Source organism: Lutra lutra, chromosome 1 (assembly GCF_902655055.1).
Source record: "Lutra lutra chromosome 1, mLutLut1.2, whole genome shotgun sequence".
Taxonomy (NCBI): domain Eukaryota; kingdom Metazoa; phylum Chordata; class Mammalia; order Carnivora; family Mustelidae; genus Lutra; species Lutra lutra.
The window spans coordinates 67120743-67144589 of record NC_062278.1 but is presented as its reverse complement, the minus strand read 5'-3'; the positions used below and the strand labels follow the sequence as shown (position 1 = coordinate 67144589).

At 33.9% G+C, this 23847-nt stretch overlaps 1 protein-coding gene across 3 annotated transcripts in view; it reads left to right on the top strand.

Moving 5' to 3' along the window:
• GSK3B (glycogen synthase kinase 3 beta) overlaps positions 1–23847 on the top strand; it is a 222505-nt gene that overhangs the window by 172903 nt on the left and 25755 nt on the right. For 2 of the 3 annotated variants that reach the window (XM_047725992.1, XM_047725979.1), the window contains 3 exons: positions 5749–5844; positions 14433–14471; positions 17148–17334. In XM_047725992.1, coding sequence (XP_047581948.1) covers positions 5749–5844; positions 14433–14471; positions 17148–17334 — 322 coding nt within the window. The remainder of the gene's footprint in view (positions 1–5748; positions 5845–14432; positions 14472–17147; positions 17335–23847) is intronic. The other variant, XM_047725988.1, reaches the window with a different exon arrangement.

Genomic DNA, 23847 nt, shown 5'->3' with positions numbered 1-23847 from the left:
GGTTTAAGTGTAAAATGGGTAATAAAGTATTATGAAACTTGAATGTGAAAAGAAAATTGATATACCTCACCCAGAGCTTTTACATACTGAGTGGTCCATAAATATTTCTTCTCTTTGTTCTCTTTTTCCTCACTGTGGGATCTTTTAAAAGGAGAACTTACACATTTTGTCTCCACTTACTTATTTCAGATGATGGTCTGTTTGCTCTTTTCATGGTTGATCTCACCATGATCAGAAAGTAAGTCACTTCATGGCCAGATATAGTGAACACCTTTATTTACTCTGAACTAATTATGTCATAAGTTACTCACCTCTCTGTTCTTTAAATGTTTACTTTCTTTGGCCTCCATGGTATCATTGTCTGTAGGACTTCTTCCAGTCTCTTGGACTTCTGTCTCAGTTTTCTTTTTAAATTTCCCTTTTCCTGGGGCACCTGGGTGGCTCAGACCTTAGCATCTGCATTCAACTCTGGTCGTGATCCTAGGGTCCTGGTATCAAGCCCTGCATCAGGCTTCCTGCTTGGCTGAAAGCCTGCTTCTCCCTCTCCCCACTCCTCCTGCTTGTATTCTTATTCTCGCTGTCTCTTTCTCTGTCAAGTAAATAAATAAAATCTTCTTTAAAAATTAAAAATTAAGTTTCCCTTTTTCCACATATTTTTGTCCTGTGGGTCCCCATCTTTAGTATACTTCTCCTTCAGCGTGCTTTACCTGTTATACACTTCTGCAGCCACCTAGCACCTGTATATCAAGTACTACCAGACCTGTTTTTCTACCCTCAAGCCCTCTTCTAAATTCTATACCCATTATTTACCACTTAGTTCTTCTTGATTGTCTTAGATACTATTTCCTCTTCCAGCTCTGTGCCTTCATGCTTAATAGTATCAACATCTTTCACAACTAACAAATTAGAAATAGAAATTGTTCATCTTCCAACCAAGTCCAATAAACAGATTCTTTGATACCATCTCCTAAAATGATGAGATTTGAGTTATGTCCTAGTTCTGGCTCTGATTAGTTCTCACCTCTGAAAAGTTGCTCCTTCTAGGCCTCAGTTTTTCTCACCTCTAAAAATGTTTGGACTAGGTCAGAGGTTGGTGACTAGGGCCTAGGAGCCAAATGCACTCTGCTACCTGTTTTTGTAAATAAACTTTTGTTTATAGCTGCATTGTGCCACAGCAGCAGAGTTGAGTAGTGACAGAGGCTCTGTGGCCTACAAAGCCTAAAGGATTTACTCTCTGGCAGAAAAAGTTTACTGACCCCTGTTCTACAGGGTCTTCCTTTTAGTTTCCATCTCTGTTAGCCAGCCTGGGGAGAACCTGGTTTTAAGATTTAAAAAAATAATAAGAAAAAGAATAGAGAAATGATTATAGTAGTTGAGTATTTGGCAAGAGAAATTAAACATAGAAAATCCTAGGACATTAGAATCTTTGTTTCCCCATCTAATGGTCTTAGACGTTCAAGATCATGTGGCTATAACAAAGGGATAAAAAGATCTCCATTGCTGCTTCATGGTGACAGTAAGGCATTTGGTTAATTGCTTTTATATGATTGATAGTGTACAAATCAGTATTCCGTTTACTGGTTAGTACCTAGCTTCTTAAAAGTCACAAATATACATATTTTGAAGGTAGAGGACACAGTCAATTAGAATTAAAATTAATAGTGATATCATTTTTATATATATTATGATATAATTATAATAGATATATAATTTGTATCACTGTCAAAGCAGATTATTTCCCATTTTAATAAAAGATTTTCTACATGTACACACTGTGTATATTAAAGGAAGATTCCAAGTATGTAAAAAATGCTTAAATAAAAGTCATAAATATTAAACTTAATGATATATATGCTGACATGTAGTAATGTCTGCAACTGACTTTGAAATGTATCCAAAAAATAAGGTGGATTGATGTATGGATAGATGGCTGGAAATGTGATGAACCAAACATAGTAAAACATTAATCATGTTTTTTAGGTAGTTGTTATAAAGGAGAGGGTTTTCACTTTAAAAAAAAAAAAGTGCAACTTTTTTTTATGTTTGAAATTTTTCATTGTAAAATTTTGGATAAAGGTTTAGATGTGAGTGGCTGTGAGATAGGAATTTAGGGAGAAGATACGGGAGTGAAAGCACACATAATACATAATATACCTTCTTGCTTTCACATTAAATAAATTATTAAAAGTTTTTTGTATATTAAGCAAACCTTGTGTATAGTGCATATATTTCTCAGCTGTTTTATTGTGTATTTCACAGATTTACTTCAATTGGGAATATCCTACTGGGAATACTCTTAGGATGTAATAAAAAAAAATAAGAATTATAATATTCACTTCAAGGAGTGTCCTGCCTTTTTATTATTATACAGTTTGTAGCCTAAATTATCTCACATAGCCCCTATCAGAAAGTTAAATGGCTGATAAGTGCATGTGATCTCTGTCCATACAGTAAAAGGATGCATTTACTAATGGACATCATACAATTCTCATTTTTTAGCATTCTTACCAACTTGTGGGGAGTTTTGACCGTGTCCTGTGTTAACAAAATACTGAATAAATAAAGGGAGACTGCACAGGAAATACTCTTTGATTCAGAAGTGGGCGTTTCTTAATTGTTGATTGTGATGTATATCATAATGCCAAAATATGTTAAAATGTGTTCAGTGTAAAGCACAAAAATAAAGCAAATATCTGTGTAATTATCACTCATGTTAAGAATTAGAAGAATTACTTATGCCCCATCCCAGTCACAGTCTCTCTTACATCTTCCTATTAATCTGAATAATCTATACTTAATTTTTCTAATGAATATTCCCATGTTTTTCATTAGTTTTACAGTTTTACTATGTATACTAAAATATAGTTTAGTCGTGCCTGTTTTTAAGCTTTATATAAGGCACTCTTATGGTATGTTTTCATTGTTGAGTGAAAACTCACCATTTTGTGAGATTCATCAGAAGGTATGTGTAGCTCTGCTTCATTCATTTTCATTATAAAGTGTACCACTTTATACTACTGTTTATTTACTAATTCTACTTTTGGATTTTTGCTTGTGCCCATGGTATTTTATTATGAACAGTGTTGCTTTGGGTGTATAAAAAGTTTCTCTAGGCTAGAGTATAACCTTAAAATGGAATTACTAAGTTGTAGGGTCATTGAAGGTATGCATTATGTACTTATTTATTCATGTCATTGCTGTTGGGTTTTTTTGTTCAGCAGTTAAAAGAATCCAGTGGGGTTGCGTTTGGGGGGCAGAATTATTGATTAGCTCACTCTGCCTTTTTCACTCCTCCCTGCTTTGCCAGTACATATACACACACATATAGAGACACAGATGCACACACACATAACCTTCATCAAGGGGTAAAATAGGATATAAATGTTTGCTTTATTATTTAAAAACAAAAATTAAGATTCCTTTTTAGCCTTCATATTTTAAGTGTGAATAGTTCCTGACTTACAAGTATTTGATATCTATAGCTGCAAAGGCCAGAGACTTCCCTTCCCAGTACTAGATAATACCTTGCTCCTCTCTAAAAAGCTGGACTTCTGCTACAAGGAAGGGAGGATATATAACTAGATATGTGTTTCCAGTGCCCAAAAATAAGCTCTCCACAGAGTAATGTATTATAATTTAGATTATTTTTATACATTTTTTTTCTTTTCAATAACATCAGGGGTTTGCTCAGAAATTATCTTTTAGGAATTAAAGGTCAGTTTTTAGTTAACTGGATTTCTTTTGGGCTTATATTGACAAATAATACTATAGCTCAGAATGTCCTTTCCACTTATCTTACTTAAACTTTATGCACTCAGATATTTAAATAATTATGAAAGACGTAATTGGCATATAACAAAGTGCATGTTTTTAAAGTATACAGTTTGGGAAGTTTTGACATATGGATGCACACATGAAACTATCAAGATAATGAACATTTCCCTCACCCCCAGTAATTTCCTAGTGCTCTTTGTAATACTTCTCTCCAGCCTTTCACAATCATGGCTTTTCTTTCTGTTGTTGTAGACAAAATTTTCTAGAATTCCCTATGAGTGAAATTATACAGTAGGTACTCTTTTTGGCCTGACTTCTTTTATTGGGTGTAATTATTTGTAGATTCAGCCATGTTCTTTTTTTGTTACTGAGTAGCATTCCATCATATGGATATACCACCATTTGTTTATTCATTCATCTGTCATGGACATTTGAGTTGTTTCCGCTTTTTGGCACCTGCAAAAAAGATGTTATGCACATTTGTGTAAAAGTTTTTGTATGAACATATGCTTTCATTTCTCTTGGGTAAATACTTAGGAGTGGGAGTGATGGACGTATGGTAAGTATATGTTTAACTTTTTAACATACTGCCAAAGTGTTTTCTAAGGCGCCATACAATTTTACATTTCCACTAGCAGTGGATGAGAGCCTCAATTGCTCTGCATCCTCACCAAAACTTGGTATACACAATCTTTTTTTTAACTTTACTCTTCTGAGTTAGATATGTAGGTGGTATCTTACAGTTTTAACTGGCACTTGCCTGATGATAATGATGTTGAGTATTTTTTCATGTGCTTATTTACTATGTAAATAAAGGTAAAGTATCTTTACTTTATTTGGGTAAAGTGTCTGGTTGTATCTTTTGCCCATTTTGGGGGGGGGTGGTTGTTTGTCCTTTTGTTTTTGAATTATAGGACTATTTTGTATATTCTAGGTAGAAGTCCTTTGCAGAATGTATGTTTTACAAGCATTTTCTTTCAGTTGGTAGCTTGCCTTTTTATTTTCTTAAGAGTATCTTTTGAAGAACAAAACTCTTAAATCTTGATTAAGTTCTGGTTTTAATGAAGTCTAGAGAATTAGAACAACAGCAACAAAAAAAAGCAAAAATAAAACACACACACACACACACAAAAAAAAAAAAAAACCCTGCAGTTCTTACTTTGCCCTGATTATTCACTGGTTGCTACCACGAATCAAGTACTTACTACATTACACTCCTTCTATGCCACTATTTTTGAATTGTAAATGGCCAAATATTTTAACAAGTTTGTTTTATACCAGGCTTTAGAATCATAAAGACGAGTAGTGATGTATGTCATCTTTCTCCAAAGTCCTTATTTTTAGTAATTAGTATTTCTTCCTGTCATCTGTTTTGTGCAGTTAGTTCTGTATGCTTTCCTTTGTCCAGCCCATACTATGTCTCTAGAGGCAGTGAAGTGCTCAGTGTATTTTTATCTTATATTACAGTTACACTTTTTCCCACACACAAACATCTAAGTTCATTATAACAAAAAATCTCTGGCTCTTTGTATTCTCCATATGTCATCGCATAGTTCCTTGTACACAGGGAACAATCACTAAATATTCATTGATTGAATGGAATTATTGATGACAGTATCTGAGTAAGGTTCTCCTGATTAACTTATTGATAATAAACCCTTTGGCTATACTTTACTAAATGCAGTAGATGGTTTTTCTTGATAGAACAATGTTTGATTTTTACCTTAATGTTTTTAAGTGATCTTTTTGTATAACCCTGGTTTAACATGATTATCATAAAAGTCTGTGTAGGGTAGTATAGCATAGGATCTATAGTCAGTTAAAAATCTTTTGCAAAGTCTGCTCTGTTTAATGAATGATATATTTCATGACTTTGGAATTCTTTTTTCCAATGAAACCAGTACATTAAAACATAAAGATTGTATTTGAATGTATATAGAAAAATACGGCAATAACTTGGCTTTCTCTGTCTAGGTCCTGGGAACACCAACAAGGGAGCAAATTAGAGAAATGAACCCAAACTACACAGAATTCAAATTCCCTCAAATTAAGGCGCATCCTTGGACTAAGGTGAGTCAAAATGAGTTTTTTTTTAAGCACATTAACCAATAGTTAACTTAAACTTGGGTTTCTCATTGTTCTTAAACTAAACTATTTGGGTACTAGATAGCTGCCTGAGTACAAAGTACATAGCAGTTCTGCATGTAAAGAAAGTTGAGTAGTTATACTTTAGTGTTTCAATGACTGTATAGTTTTTGTCCCCACTGATCTGTAGGCAGATTTCAGCTTGGGTTTTTATTTGTAGGTTGAGGACAGTGTACCTATACCATTAAAATACAGAATTTCATTAGGGATAATATCTTATATATAAATAATGACTGCTTAAAACTCAAAAGTCAGTTTCTTTACACAGAGGTACTTGCTCAATATCATGTAGTATATGAAAACATGTATTTCATATATTTTCTTTATTCTTTTTTGAAGCTATTTATAGGCCTTATGATACTATGTGTTTTTCATCTTTTGTTTGCTTTCCTTTTGGTATTTCCAGAGGGGAATAAAAAGATTTGATCTTATTGGAATATACATTGAAAGCATTGCTATGTTAACGGAATGGCAGTAGCCATTGGATAGCCTAACCAATTCTTAGAGCATAGATGGAACCAGTTTGAAGAGCATAAGTACTAATTTACCAAAAAACTTTATTTTTTTGCTTTGATGCATGATTGAAATGATTTAAGATAGATTTTATTTAAAAATTTTTTCATTTCAGTTTAACTTGTGACATTAAAGGCAGAAAAAAAAAATCTCATTAGGGCTTATTGCTAGATTGAATCTCTAGCATCCTTACTCTACAGTTTAAGAAACTCTGGTCAAAGATACCAAGTGACTTACTCAAGATTACATAGGTGGCCATGACAAAACCAGGATTAAAATTTTACTCGTGTTTGTGTGTGTGTGTGTGTGTGATGCCAGACTTAAAGTTATACACCATGCACCTCCTCTCATGTTTACTTATATTTCATTATATATTTTTGTGAGTTAATAAAGTTCAGCTCTTTTATAGTTCAAGCAGAGATTTTCTGTACTTAAAAATGTACATATAACAGTTTGTTTTGAGCAGGGATAGGTTTATTTAATTGGTTATAGACCTTTTATAATAAGAGGTGACATAATTTAGAACTACAAATGAAATAATTTATATTCCCAGATTCAGAGTATGTCTTTTTCTTTCTCTAAATTGTATTATGATTCTAGTTACTTTCCTTCAAGTTCTCACAATCTTATCTCTCTTCATTGCAGAAGATCTTTTTATTACTAATTACTTATTTAGATCAGACTATGGTATTGGTATTTTAGTGCCAGAATTAGAGGTTAGCTTTCACTGACCATGATGTTGCCTTCCCTGCCACACTTAAAATTTATAGTAAACACTGAATGTTCTGAGATAAACCATTCTTTGATCTTTACACCTAAAGTTTATTTTGGATCTTGGTCAGAAGATATTTGGGGTCTCTCACCTTGCTCTTAACTCAGAGAGTCCTAGGTGGCCTAATGGGATTTAAAGGCTGAGTTGCACTTTGAATCCAGTGAATTTATTATTAAAGTGTTTACAAGTGATTTGTAGTATACTATGATTTCAGTCATGTTAAAGAAAAAACAAAAACAGTTCTGTATAATGAATAAATCCAGGGAAATATTCCAAAATGCTCACGGTAGTTTGGTTGAGAAAAGTGTAGGTGATTTTATCTTCTTTGTTTTGCATTTCCATATTTTCATTAATAAGCAAGTCATTTTTATGAAAAAAGAAAAATCTCTTTTTGGTGTAATCTAAGTATTCCTCACATGCTACCCTTGATATAGAGTATCTGACCAATATAATGCTGAAGTTGAGGTCATGAAATTTTATTTAACAGTCCCTATCATTTTTTTTTAAGTATCTTTTTTTTTTTTTAAATCAAGACTGCTACCAATATTAGTATGTGGCATATTTGGCATTTCTTCCCCCTTCCCCCCTCGGATTATATCTTTTCAAGTATTAGCCAGGATGGAATGTGAGGAATGGTAGATTATAATTAAAGAGTAGTCAACAGAAGGTGTGTGGTACGTTTGTCTGTTTTACATCTTCCTTTGCTCATGTGGATTCCTGATGTTTTATATCTTAAACTAATGCTCTTTAAACTTGAATAATCTATACAAATCCCTTTTATTTGTTTGTTTTATTTAGGCTTCCATTCCTGTTTCATGTGTAGGATGATGTCTCCATTCTCCCACCTATTTTGTCTGTTGAAAGTACTGTGAACTCTCCATTTATATAGTGTGCCTTGACATAATTTGATTTTATTATGTAATAAGCACACTTATATTAATTTCTCATTGGTGTACACAACTAGATTGATGTTTTTATGGTTGTAAACACAAAACCAAATTCAGACAAAAATTCCATGGCACTGTTCTGTCATCTGGATGAATCCAAATGATCCAAAATATGCTAATATTGATTTTCAAAATAGGTTATTATCAAAATGAAAGACAAAATTTTAAATTTCTAGAAGGAACACAATCTCTTCTCCCCTCTGTTATGATCATGAACACCAACTTGAGAAGTACTCTGTTATGTTAGGCAACCAATAAAGTTTTGTGGGTTTTTTTTTTTTAATGCATATTATTGTTCTCTAAAGAAAAGAGCTTGCTGCTCTTTGAGAGCAGGTAAACAAAGTCTGGAAACAAAAGCTATTTTGCCTTTATTTTGGTCTTCTGATAGAATCCACTTTAGCCCTATTTCCTAAAGCTGTAGACATGTGAACCCTGCTTTTCTGTGCTGCAGTGTAATACAGCTATATCCCTAAGGATTGGAAGCTGGTGTACTAAAAACGTAGACAGCCATAAAGATCAAGAGAAAATACCTTCCATGGAAACACTGAGGTGAAGGGATTTAGATGTTTAGGAAAGATAGCAAACAGAAGAGCTTAACAGTGAGATGAGCCATACTATGTCAAGAATCTTGAGAATTTAGAAATCCAGTAAGTTGCCCTTAGCTAGTACTTAATAGCCAGAGTAACCTAATTCATTGTTATATCATTTATGCTTTAAGTAGGAAAGGAAATTGGTGCTAATGTTTTGAAACAGGGACCATTACTGGATTGAGGACAGGAGGATAAAGACCTCCTGCATTGGTGTACACTGTAAAGATTAAAAAGCCAGATAGAAAGCGAAACAAATGATACCAAGGAAATTTGAGAATTAAATAGAGATGGAGGTTCATTAGCAGGAGAGGAAGCTTAAATTCTGCATTTAGTATAAGGAGGTACAATTAAAGGACAGTCTGGTTAGGTATGAAGTGAGAATCTAGTTTGAGTACTGCTTCTACTCTGCATGCCTCAAATTTTTTCTTTTGTAGATAGCAATTAGCTATTGTGTTTTCTGATTCTTTTGAAAATAGTAATATGCTGTTTTCAACATTTCAATCAATTTCCCTTATTTAAAATAAAGGAATATTTTATTATTTTATTTCTAAATAAATATAAAGATCCTACCTCCATTATAGTTCTTTGATTTGTCCTCTTTATCGCCACTTCCCTGACTTTAGGCCATCATTGTATCATAGAATTTGTTAAAACAACCTCCTAACCAGTTTCTCTTTTTCAGTTTCATATCCTTTATAGTCCTCATTGCTTTCAAAGTCAGTTTTCTTAAAAGCACATGTGATACTATCACTCCTACTTAAAAATCTTCTTTGTTTACTTATTGCCTTTAGGAAAATCTGACATAATATGCATATAAGGACAAGGATGATCATATGTCCCACTTTATGCTTGTTCAGAGTAATTGTTAATTGAATGCCCCTTCATTCTCAAAAATATCCCATTTTGGATGACATATTATATAGTCATTGTGTCACTTATTGTTTCTATCTTTTCTTTCCAGAGAAACAGGAGATTTATTCTTGTCCTGTTCCTCACCTTCCTAACCTTTGATTGTTCCCCAGAGAAGCCATATATGTTTCTATCTCTTTTACTAATGTCTTCTTTTCACACTTAAAATGATCTTAACCTTTTCTCAAGACCTCAAATCTTAGTTCTCCCATGAAATATTTTCTAATTATCTGAGCTCTCCACGATTAATTCCCACCAGATAACTCTTACAATACCTTCCAAGTCATGCCACATGTATTATAGCATTTCCTAATTTCTTTTTCATAATGGAATAATGGGATGGATATCAGTTACTTCAAAATGTTTGTTACTAAGTTTTTGGCATACACAATAAGTTTATTTAATAGCTAAATGTCTATGGGATATGTGAAACCATGGATTATTATTTAAGTATCCTAGAAACCAGTATCCACAAGCCAGTCCTTACATACCCAATTTCTTAGAACACTGTCCACATACTTGAAAATGAATGAATTTAGTACTATTTACAACTAGCTAAGAGAAATTAGAAAATTGAGGTTGAGGTCATTTCAGTTGTTAAGGTACCAGACTAGACTGGACAGATTATGTTTATTATTCTCTGTGTTTAAAACTAAACATAAAACTGTGCTATACTTATATATTTTTTCCTACTAATTTTTTAAGACTTTCTTTATAATCTTACCTTTTTTTCTGAGCCTTTTGAGTACACGATTTTTCACTTGGTAAACTTTCTGTTTCAATTATACATATTTATAGTTTAAAAAATGCCTTCAGGGCAGCTGGTGGCTCAGTCGGTTGATCTTGGTGATCTCATGGGTTGTAAGATAGAGCCCTGCATTGGACTCCATGCTCAGCAGGGAATCTGTTTGAAGATTCTCTTTCTCTCAAATAAATAAGTCTTTAAAAACTTTTTTTTTTTTTTTTAAATAAAAATGCCTTTGGAGGGGTCGAGAGAGCACAAAACAAAAATTGTCAGACTTCTTTTTTGTGGGTAAACTCGATAAGCCTTTTCTGGTTTTGCTTACATGTACTTCAGAAAGCATAAAACTATGTTGGGACTTCTACTGGTTCCCAAGATTGTACTCATCTGTTTTGTTCCATTGCTTAGGTAAATTAGTTTCTATATTATTACTTAACTTACCTTTGCCCTGAACATTCTACTAATCCATTATCACTTGTCTCGTTAAATACACTATATTCTCTAATGAATTTTCCACCTACATCTTTATTAGTGTTAGAGTAATCACTTTTCCTTGTCTAACATTTATTTTCCTATGTGAGTAGGTTTCCTCACTTTTCTAGTTGTACTGGCTACACTCCCTATTTCTTTGTTGGAAACTATGCACTTTAAAATCTAGCCACTAGGGTTAAAGCCTCTGCCTTCGGCTCAGGTCATGATCCCAGAGTCCTGGGATCGAGCCCCACATCGTGCTCTCTGCTCAGCGGGGAGCCTGCTTCCTCCTCTCTCTCTGCCTGCCTCTCTGCCTACTTGTGATCTCTGAGTGTCAAATAAATAAATAAAATCTTTAAAAAATAAAAATAAAAATAAAATCTAGCCACTAGGGTGGCTAATCCCCATGTAAGAGAAATAATGTAAAAAAGAATTCAGTGAGTAAAAAAGAATGCTTAGGCTTAAGTTTCCAGATCACTTGTGGAAGGCAGAGGGATGGGTTTGGGGGTGGATTAAAAAAGCGAAGAAAAAAAAAAAAAAAGCGAAAGTCTGATTTTAATATATCATTTGTTTCTTAAAACCCGTATCTCCTATGTACCCAGCACTGTGCCAGATACTCAGATACTATAAAGGATGCAGAAGAAGTACACTATATAGCCCTTGTTTTTGAAAAGCTTACAGGTGATATAACTGACTTACTCAAAGCAAGTATTCAGTAATATAACATATAACCATATACTTGATTGTGTGCTATAGGTGTTCAAAAGTGTTTCACATGCTGTAGGTGTAAGTCAGATCTCCAGCGGGGGTGGTAGAGTTAAAAAGGAAGCCTCCTTAAAGGTGAAGAAGGACTAGGTGGGGTGGGATGTTGAAAGAGGATTTAGATTTGCTTAGATGTTGGTAAGGTCAGGAATTGTAGCCCAGGGGACTGTCCCTTAAGATGAGGAGATGTGGGTGAAAGAAAATGTTCTACTTTCCTAAGAGGGTCAGTCTGACCATAAGAGATTAAATTGAGTAAGTGGACATTGGTAAATCATACTTTTATGTAAGCCTGCAGTACTGTTTTATCAGTGAATGAAGTCATAGGAAAAAATTACATTGCATAGTTAAATGTTGATATCAACACATGTATTATTTATGTGTAATAGAGCTCAGAAAAACTCAGTAAGTCTTTTAATAAGTACAGGTGAAATTTATTGAATGCTGGCTCTGTTGTGACTAAGGAAGGGATGTTTGTGCTTCTTACGAATTATGTACCATATATCACCTCTTTAGTAGACTTAAGTTCTTTCTGTATCTACTTAATCTGGGTAATTAACATAACTATTCAACAAATCCATGGCATCATCTCACTTTTAATCCTTATTAGGTCTATAAATTGCAAATAATTTTAGATGACTAATAGATTACTTGAGAGCCAGCATTGGGGTTACTTCTTAGGAGTTCATGGTTTACCAGTTTTTAACATTGGGTGCTTGTGTGTTTTGTGTATAACCAGAGAACAGTGTCTGGGTTGTACATTTATCACAGTGAAATCTAGGGAGAAGGAGCTGTTCGGAACAGGCACAGCACTTGTTCTGTGTTCTGCGTAGATTATCGTTGCCCATAGGCATTTTTACATTGCTCTGGTTGGCTGTTTAATACAGTAGAATTGTTGAGAGCTGATGCTGTGACAATCAGCTGTAGGCCTTGATATTGTATATATGACTGCCTATAAATGGTAATTTTAAAAGGCCTAAGATTCATTCTTAACAGTTAGCTCCAGATTGAAATTTGATATGTGATAGCTAAAGTCTATCCTAGGCCATGTAAGGGAAAAATTGCCTCTGTCATTTTTGAGTTATCCAAATGCAAATTTATTTTGAATAATTCTTCATTTAAGGACTCATTTGCATTTGTTCAATACCATAGAGACTTTCTTTTTGAAAAATGAATTGTTTCTTTTATGGGCTAGTATTTGTGGTGACAGTTTGTTTCAATATAAGAAAATGAGTTGCTGCACAGGTGAGGTAGTATTTGAATCACTTAAAAGTTCATGTCAGTGTTTTGGTTCTTTTCAATTTTTCCTTTCTGTTCTCTTCCTTTCTTTTGTTTATTTATTTATTTTCTGCTTTGTTCTGTATATTTTTATTTATTTACTTTTGTTTTTAGTTTTTACAGAGGGTGTTTTGGGCTCTTCATGGCCTTGCTAACATACTTGGCTGGCCATATTTAGTCTGCGCACTAACTGTTAGTTGGCCCAGTTGAGTCTTACTTTGTGCTCTCAGTTTTTTTTAGTCTCGCTTTCTATTTTTGTCCACCTGATTGTGTTTTAGTTCATGAGAGATTTTAATTCTGATGGGCCGGATTTTAATCCGTGTACTAAATTTTAGTCTGCAGACTAAAAGTAATCCGCGGATTATTTATTTTTGCAAAATATTAATTCCCCCACTGGAAACTATCCTAAAAGAATGTTAAATTCTCTTAGAATAGCCAAGGGAATTCACAGCTACTGGTGAGTTCTGCCATTTTTTTGTTCTCAATACCTAGACATAATAGATCCTACTACCTCCCTTGCATATTTGGCTCCGTTGTGCCTAGGTGTTGGTGTACATTACTATGCATGTCACCTATAACTGTGACTGTCCCTTAGTTGTATTGTTTATTGTATATATTTTTTGTTTAGCTTTTGGTGGGTGAATTGGGCATAACTGCACATGGAACTGTGTTGAATTTGTAGTGCTCAAAGATGTAGGATTTTTTTTTCAGTGAGTTTTTCCAAAAAGGAAAGAATGTTCTATATTTATTTTAACTAAGTAATGGGTGCAAGGGTATAAGGGGGCAAAGCCCACAATAGAAAAAGTAAGTTATACCCGCACTCCTGAGGTGATATGTCAATTGCCTGAAGAATCCTAAAATAATGAGAATGTCAGCAAACATCTTTTAGCAGGGAAGTCAATCCAAAATGGAGAATAATCCGCGGTGGCCTGATCCTTCTTAGCTCACACAAATTGAAAATATCTGGCTTGAAATCTGTAGTAATATAAATTAAATCTATTTATTATTTCCTCTCATCACTAATAATTAAGCAAAAAATGTTTATACTGTCTAACTGTAATACATCAATAGATAAAAATTAGCATATTGGGAATTGATGTCTTTAAAAGCAGGCTAATATGCCCCCTCCCAGCCATGTCAATGGATGATGAATCCAGGTCGCAGAAGACCAAACACTTTACTTTGGGAAGTTTACTTCTAGATTTAATTTTGATTTTAACTTTTTTTGGTTTTGTATTTTTTTAATAAACGCACTGGCATTGGAACATAATAAAATTAAAATGTTTCTTTATTGTGCCTCACCATTGCGCAATCAAATTTTTTTGCATACACTGTGGTGAAATAATTTTTAAAACTTGGACTTGCTACTGTGGAGACTGATGTTTAAAGTTTATAACTGTATAAACATTTTCTATGTCCCCCCCCCACACCATGGATTTCTTATAACACTGGATATATTTTTCCTTGCTGGACTATTCTCTTTTGGATTGACTTCCCCTGTTTGGATTATTTCACTGCATTATCATCTTTAGGATTCGTCAGGAACAGGACATTTCACCTCAGGAGTGCGGGTATGTACTTAATTTTTTTTTTTTTTCCCCAAAATTTCAAGGCAGGTCTATAAAACTAGGGGGAAAACTTTTTTTAAAAAGGGCAAACCATTATTCATTCTAGAAATGTAAAAGTAAAAACAATGTAGGATAGCTGTGATTTTTTTTTTTTTTCCATCCACTGTGTGAGATAGGTTTTACTTATGGTATATATTTAGATTGTCAGTCTCCTGAGTGATTTATTTACATCTAGAAGTAAGGAACTATGGGGCTTAAAAATTATTTTTACAAGAATAAATATTAACAAAGATGCATAGAACTAAAGGTTCTGAGTGTTAAACAATTTAAATGAGTAAGGAATAAAATGGGATCAGAATCTTCATTATTAAAAGCCATATTTCAGTTGTTACTGGTTTCCTTCTCTTTAAACACAAAGATAATTCAGGAGAGCTATTTTCTAGTTTGGCCTGAAATTTTTTGAAGTTGCATGGTTCCACACCCTATATTATGGTCACAAATCTGAACTTTGGAAGACACTGTGCTTTGACTCCCCATAATTTCCCAGTTAACCTTTATCCATAGAGTACTAAACCAAGGCTTCGCTCATCAGAAATTTCTCAAAGGGTTTAAAATAATAATGGATTCTTTTTAAAGGGCAGATTAATCTTGATTTTAATGTGGCCTCTTAAAATGAAGTCTTCTTTATTATTTTTAACTCTTTGATTCCATGAATTAGAATTCCCTGGCAAAATTGACTAATAGGCGTCTTAGTACCAACATGGATGGTTGCTTGTAGCCAGTAAGATACCAAATGAATGTGGATGATTTTTTTTAAATAATTAGAGATAAGTTTATAATACTAGTTTATTAATAACTTTAATGCAAAATCCTCATTAATGTAACATGAAATTTCTTCACTTAAAATACATTCACTGTTCAGCTACCCTACATTTGAATGTTGGCAGGAGATATTTCTACTTTTGGTGGTACTTTTAATTCTACTTATATAGTCCCATATTGGTGCAAAAGCATTTTCCCTTAGACTAGCTAGCAAAATAAATCCACATGCTGTGAAATAAATACAAACAGCTCTCTGGGATGAAATAATGTCAATAATGCTTAATATTTTTGTGAAAAATTTTCAGAGTTTTCCCACTGATTATTTTATTTTACATTCGGAATTTGATTATATGGACCTGGCTAGGAAGCAAGAGAGGGAAAAATGACCAAGAACAGTGGAAGATCTAAACATTTCAAATAATACAATACCTTTAAGGTTTCCTTGACTGAGGTGAGTCAGATCACTCAAAAGAATAAAGATAAAGCAATTTTTGATCATACAGAGGGTTTTCTAATATAGTCAAATAAGTTCTTTGATGTTCAGAAATAAATTCCTAGGATCCTACTCAAACCAATTTCTCAATTTTCATGGAAAATACTAGTAATAAACTGTGTAAAAACAAAAGAAAAATAAGGTTTTCACTTTAGAAAGTACTCTTCTATTGTCTCTTGAAAAGTAAGCTCTATAGTAGTAACTAGTTCGGCTACCTTCAGCCTAAGTGATAGTCAGATGTTACATGAGCCATTCTCGTTAGGAAACCTTACTCCCAGGCTTCTCCATCCTCCCAATCTACATGTCCTTCCCTCACTATTTCCCTCCCTTTATATACATCTGCCTCTTTTTATATGTCTGTCTACTACCACATCTTCTGTTTGATTGTTTTTTCCCCCATCAAGGGATATAGATTTCATTTTTCTTTAGTTTCAGAGGCTTCCTGTCCATCTACTTATGTTTATTTCTGTTACCCCTTACTGCTTTTATTCTTCAACTGTCCATAATTTAAAACAAAGTTATTTTCATAGTTTTATATATCAATTTGGAGTTTTAAGACATAGATGTGTAGAAAGCTTTCTGGTTTTTTTTTTTTTTAGAAACTAATTTATTTGCTTTTTGCTTAAACATAGGCTTCAATTGACTTTTTCTGACATAATGGCTCTTAATGAAATATTTGTACTAACGAAAAGTACATTTCTTTCTCCCTAATTAAGACCCGAGAATATTCATTCAAATGAGGGTAATCTGGCCATGTAAGCTGTATGTAATACATACAGCTATTCTTTGAGAAAACAGTTTTAACTCTGGTTGTTCAAGAATTTCTTCAAATCAGATAGATGTCGTTTATTGAAGAGATAATACTAAATCATTAGCATTTCTAGACCTAAGGTAAATAGCTTTCCTTTTTCAGAAAATATTGATGGCCAGATTTGAGTAGTGCTGTCCATTACTGACAATTATTCTGCAAAGATCACACACAAGAGGCAACCACCACAGTAGGCAAAACTTTTAGAAAATTTTAATATTCTTCTAGTTGTGCTTGCTTCCAGAACCCAGCCCTTTTCTTGTGCCTATCATATTGTATTTTGTGTACATATTTAATTGTACTGCTTTATGATGAACAAATGTAGATTTTTTTTAATTTCCCCTAGTTTTTTCTCTGAGCTTTTCTCATATAGTTTGTAGTTAGCTGTTCACCCCAGTGTGGTGAAGTATATGCAGTTAACTCTTCATTCTAGAAGGTTCCTTTCACAAATGCAGCCATGTTGTATGTGGTGGGAATTAACTCATACTCAAAGGATAATTTGCTACAATTCTTACAATAAAGCATTAATTGTACTTTGCCTTTTTTTGTGCTGCAGGTCTTCCGACCCCGGACTCCACCGGAGGCAATTGCACTGTGTAGCCGTCTGCTGGAGTATACACCAACTGCCCGATTGACACCACTGGAAGCTTGTGCACATTCATTTTTTGACGAATTAAGGGACCCAAATGTCAAACTACCAAATGGGCGAGACACACCTGCACTCTTCAACTTCACCACTCAAGGTAATTCCAAATACTTCTGTTTTTTACCATTTCTTTTTTTTTTTTTTTTAAGATTTTATTTATTTATTTGACAGATCACAAGTAGGCAGAGAGGCAGGCAGAGAGAGGGGGAAGCAGGCTCTCTGCTAAGCAGAGAGCCTGATGCGGGGCTCGATCCCAGGACCCTGAGATCATGACCTGAGCCGAAGGCAGAGACTTAACCCACTGAGCCATCCAGGAGGTGCCCCTGTTTTTAACCATTTTTGAAGAAGCTACATATGTGTGTTAGGTGATATTCTTTTAGTTGAAATCTGTGTAGGACTAAAGTGGGCATATTAAGTACTTATACAGGTAGGAAACATCCTTTTAACCAGTTATTAGGCTACTACTTGTATGGTTTTGAACAACATAGTGGCAGATAAAATTTTTCCAGTAAACATAGCTTCTTTCATTTTTGGCAGATTATAATAAATCTTGGCACATGAGAAATTATAGAGACTAATGTACAATTTAACTTAGAAATTTGTGTTTGAAACTTAGAATGTTAGCATTTCTTGCTTCCCAAGGATTTATATCAGATTTTTTTTACCTGGAAATAAATTTGTGGCTATATTTGTATAAAGTCAGATATCTTATAAACAGAAGGAAAACTGGAATTCTAGAACTCTCTTTCTTAGAAATTATATAAGGGATGTAGATAGAGAAATTCTCTTGCCTTCTGGGGCGTGGCACCATTGATGCTACTGAGAAATGTTGAGGAAAAATGGAGTTTGTGTACTGGTAGTTTCTAGACCAGAAGAATCATTATTTCTTAATCACTTTTGTGTTCACTTTTCTTTCCTCTCTAAGACCCTAAGTGATTCATTTAATCAACTGCACTGCTTTGATGCAGAGATTTTCTCCATAAATGGAACATTAAAAGTGTACCATTTACTATAGATAAAATAAGCAGTAAATAGTCAATTGATTGATTAGGCAGCTTAGTCAAGCTAGAAATATAAAAGGGAGATGGAGAGCTTTCTGTGACCAAGAAATAGATATATTTCCTTTATTCTAAGATGAATTTTCCTCCCATATTTAAACTTTTCTAAAATTCAAAGTGGGAAAATGCATTGCTTAAGCAGTAGATATAGAAGACGTGAGTTGCTAGTAAAATAGACTTGGTTGATTCCATTAACTATAATCTGAAGCAGTCAATAACATGTAACTACTAGCAGTGCTGATGTGGTCTTAAACTGCATTCATAAAGAAAAATTTTCAGATATTCTGGGATTAATTCTGACTACTTAGGGCAGATCTGAAATCATTTGGAATGTTGTTTTAGGTTCTGGCTATGCCATTTTAAGATGTTAATGAATGGTGGGTAGGGTATACAAAGGAACAGAATAGACAGTATATCCTGGAAAAATGAAGACTTAAGGAACTTTTGACAAGGGTCTAAAATACCTCATAGGTTATCTTCTAAAGAAAGGTGTAAACCTATATTCTTTCTCCTGATATAAAATTGAAAACAGTAGTAGCAGAAAATTAGAGAACAGTACATATTTGAATTTATTCTACAAACCTTGGCCCCTGGCATATCTATCTATATAGATATAGATAAATATATTTATATACAAATAAACATATATATTATTTATTAATAAAATTATCAATTTAATAAATTTATTTAATTTAATAAATAAAATTATTGATGAATCAGTGAAGTTTTCACTTATTTAACAATGGAACAGGTTTGTTTGTTTTCTAAAACACCAAATTTTATATCAGAAAAAAGCTGGATGATGTCAAAAGTTATAGATAAGATTATTACAATTTGGCTATAGGATAGACTCTTCTAGAGCAAAGATTCTATGATTTTGTGTCATTAAGAAAGTAAGTTTCATTTTCAATTTTTACAGCTTTGTTTTAATCAAGAGTAGAATATACACATTGAGGATAATGTTGAAAATGCAAAAGAAGTATAGAGAAAATTAAAATCACAGTCCCTAAATAATCACTTTTAGCATCCAGATTAATCACTATAAGATTTTGTGGTGTAGCTCTTCTCAGTCTTTTCTCTAATGCATATACTGATAATCCTTGGATATAAAGTGATACTCTGCTCTCCCATTAAGAATATCCCAAATAGGGTGCCTGGGTGGCTCAGTGGGTTAAGCCTCTGCCTTCGGCTCAGGTCATGATCTCAGGGTCCTGGGATCGAGTCCCCCATTGGGCTCTCTGCTCGGCAGGGAGCCTGCTTCCTCATCTCTCTCTCTGCCTGCCTCTCTGCCTACTCGTGATCTCTCTCTGTCAAATAAATAAAAATAAATTCTTTAAAAAAAAAAAAATATCCCAAAAAGGTTTCTTCTGGTTAACGCAAATGTATTTAAAATTATGCATTGTATAAAATTAAATTTATTCAGGAACTTTACTTTTTTACTTCTCAAATTTCATAAAACAATCTCATTAATACTTAAAAAAAAAAAAAGATTTTATTTATTTATTTAACAGAGATAAAACAAGTAGGCAGAGCAGTGGGCAGGAGAGGGAGAAGCAAGCTCCCCGCTGAGCAGAGAGCCCAGCGCAGGGCTTGATTCTAGGACCCTGGGATAATGACCTGAGCCGAAGACAGCTGCTTTAACAAACTGAGCCACCCAGGCGCCCCTATTAATACTTTATATATGCGTCTTTTACATCTGTATCTTTGTCATCAGTAGAGCTACATTTTGAACTATCATTAATTTTTTTATATGAAGCAGTTTTTGAATCTATATGAGGCCACCACTGAAAATTCTACAAGTATCCATTTTCACAAGTTTTTTTATTTTGTTTTTGTACTGTAGATAACTGCTTATTATCTGTACATTTAACTATCTGCTCAGTTGCTTTTTAAAGTGGTCTCTAAAATGTTCTGTATACAGCGACATGCAGCACTCGCAACTGTGGAATCTTGGCATCAGAAACTAAGTTAATGTTAAATTTGTCTCTCTCTCTCTCTCTCTTTTTTTTTTTTTTTTTTTAAACAAGTTCTGTCAGGTGAACTTAAGAGTTCCCAAACCAGCACTGGTTGGGGTTTTATTCACACTAAATATCTTCTCTGATAAGTACTTTTTTTTCAAAATACATGGATCAAGGAAGCCTTTTGTCAAATAAGCAACTTGGTAGAACTCTAGACACAATAGATATTTACTATGGATACATTTTGAAGAATAATTTTTCTTATATTCAGACATACTAGGTACATACTCTGTAATGCACCTGTATGTGTTGATCAAAATTGAGATCTTATTTAAGCATTTTATTTAATCAGATTTAAAAATCCAGGATTCTGTTTCATTGTTCGTATGTACCATTTTTGAAATAACTACATTTGATTCTTTAGTCACTGGCTGATAATTTTTCATTATTACTAAAGAAAATAAAATTTTAAAACAACAAAATTTGTTTTTCTATGAATTTCTAAGCTTTTTTGAAAACAGATAAAATTCATATGACATAAGATGAGCCATTTTAAAGTAAACAGTTCAGTTTATTTAGTATATTCACAGTTTGTACAACTACCACCTCAATCAAGTTCCAGAGCATCTTCATTGCTTCTAAAGAAAACTCCGTACCCTTTAAGCAGTCCATCCCCTTTAACTCCTCCAATCCCTGGCAACCACCAATGTGCTTCCTGTTTCTGGACTTAACCTATTCTGGATATTTTATATAAATGAAATAATATATTATGTGACCTTTTGTATATGGCTTCTTCACTTTGCATAATGTTTTCAAGGTTCATCCATGTCGTAGTAGTGTATTAGTATTTTATTCCTTTTTATGGCTGAATAATATTCCACTGTATTATGTCTTGATCAGTACAGGCTGCTATAACAAAACACTAGAGACTATGTGGCTTAAACAACAAACATTTATTTCTCAGAGTTCTGGAGGCTGGCAAGAGTTCAAGATCAAGGTGCTAGTAAATTTGATGTCTGATGAGGGCCTACTTCCTGGTTTGCAAACCGGTGCTTTCTTACTGTGTCCTTATGGTAGAAAGAGATTACCTCTCTTGTTTCTCTTACAGGGCCACTAATCCCATTCATGGGGGCTCTACCCTCATGACCTTAATTGCCTCTTAAAGGCCCCATTTCCAAATACTATTACACTGGGGAGTAGGGTGTAAGCATATGAATCTTAGGGAGACACAAACATTCAGTCCATAGTGTATGGATGGATACACAACATTTTTGTTTATCTGTCATCTGTTGATGGATATTTGGTTTGTTTCTACCTTTTGGCTATTGTGAATAGTATTGCTAAGACCATTTGTGTACAAGTATATTTGTTTGAATACTTCATTTGAATTCTTTTGGGTATTGCTGAGTCATGTGGTAATTCTGTGTTTAACATTTTGAGGAACTGCCTATCTATTTTCCACAGTAGTTTTGCATGTTTTACATTCTCACCAGCAAGGTACAAGAGTTCTAGTTTCTTCATATCCTTGCCAATACTTTTTTCCTCCTCCTCTTCTTTTTCTTTTATTGTGCATTGTGGTCCTGAGTTTATTGCAATATAATGAATCATGACCAGGTAAATGCTATTTTCCTATTCTCTAATAAATTATACTCATAAGACAAATGGACATGAAAATAAATTGGCTTAGATTTTAGAATATGGTCTTGAAAATATTACAAAGAGTTTTATGAATGGGCAGTTTTCATATTGTAAACTAATAGAATCAGCTAATCTTAACATCCTTAAAAGTCTCTAAAGTTTTTATTAACTTCAACTGTGACACATGCCTTTAAAGTAAAGGCTCAGTTTGAAGAAGAATATTTGGTTTGAGCTTTATTCATACATGTCTGATATATATAAGTTTTTTAAAAGGTATGAAGATTGTTTTATTTTGACATTTCAAATTGTTATATTTCCCAGAATATCAAACATAACTATGGTTCTCTGTATGTCTGAATTTCCATATGTATCTTTGAGGATTTAAAGAATGTGTGTATATTTGGTAGTGGTTTGTGTAGATGTAGTATGCAATCTCTATAACTCCAAGTGTTTCTATGACTCTGCATATTAGTTAAAAGGATGTACATAAGTCTTTGTGTCTATCCAAATGAACTCTGTAAATATGTCCTTGAAATTATTTTCCATAAAGCTAAATGTATTAAATTGAAAGTACCATCATTTTGAGATATGACCTTCTTTTTTAAGTATTAATAAAATGCCCTGTCCTCGTAGCCATTCTGAAACTGAGCTATAATCTCCTTTGGTACTTTCTCCCTTTCCTTCTACATCAGTATTACGCTTGAACAGTATTTCTGTGTATGGACACAGCTGTCCTGGAAAGAAGTGATATTTGATGTTGTTATATTTGATCCTCTCTATTATGATTTTGGATCAGTGCTTCCAAAGGATGATCTTGTTTACCAAGGCAAAGTTGTAACTGTTGTGCAGATGTGATTTCAAAGCACGTATTATTTAATAGCATTTAATGAATGATCAGAATAAAATGGGGTAATACAAGAGCTTGAAAAAAGGAGAATCAGTCACACAATTGGTTATATAGCTAGAGAGAGTCCAGAGATAGGAAACTCTAGGGGTGGGAGGGTGTTATTGAAGTTGTGCTGTAAACACTCCCCCATCCTCACAAATTTTCATGGTCTGTACTAATTCCCCCCAAATGAAATAAAGATAATTCACTGTCTGCATGTAGTAGGTACTCGATGAATGTTTGAGTGACATATGCCACTTTTAAGTAAACATAGTATTGATTCATGCAACAAATATTTATTAGACATTTCTAGTGTTCCTTCTAGTTGCTGTTAGTGTTGCGTTTTTTTGTTTGTTTGTTTTTGTTTTTTGTTTTAAAGAGAGAGATAGAGATAACGAGAGAGCACAAGCCGAGCACAAGCCGGGAGGAGAGGGAGAAGTAGGCTCCCCGCTGAGCAGGGAGCCAGATAGGGGGCTTGACCCCAGGACCCTGGGATCATGCCCTGAACCAAAGGCAGATTCCTGACTGAGCCATCCAGGCACCCCTGGTGTTGTTTTAATTAACAAGGTAAACCTACCCTTTGACTAGAACCATGAAGATTAAACACTTGAGTAAAACACAGGGTCGTGTTGAAGTAAAGCTTAACAAAGCTAACTGCACTTTGATGTTTATTACTGTGCCATGAGTAATTAGCTGTAAATAATAATTAACAGTATACTCATATAATTAAAACAAGTATTTCTGTGATCAGCTAGAGGAGGAAAAGAGAATGAACAGATACGGAACAGAAACCTTGGAGATCCTTTTGACCTTCTGGATCCACAAGCCAGATTATCAGATGTCTCATTTTTCTGCCACTGGGGCTTCAGTGTTCTGGGACCCCCTGACTAATACTGTCTGCATCTAGACATTGGAAACCTAGACATACCTTTGGCACACCCTCTTTTCCTTCAGTCACTGGATCTCAAAGATGGGACGTGAACTGAATCAGACCTTAAGAAGCAGGTGGAATCAGGAAATTCCAGCAGGGTTCATTATTTTCTTTATTCACCAATTCCTTGCCTATTCCA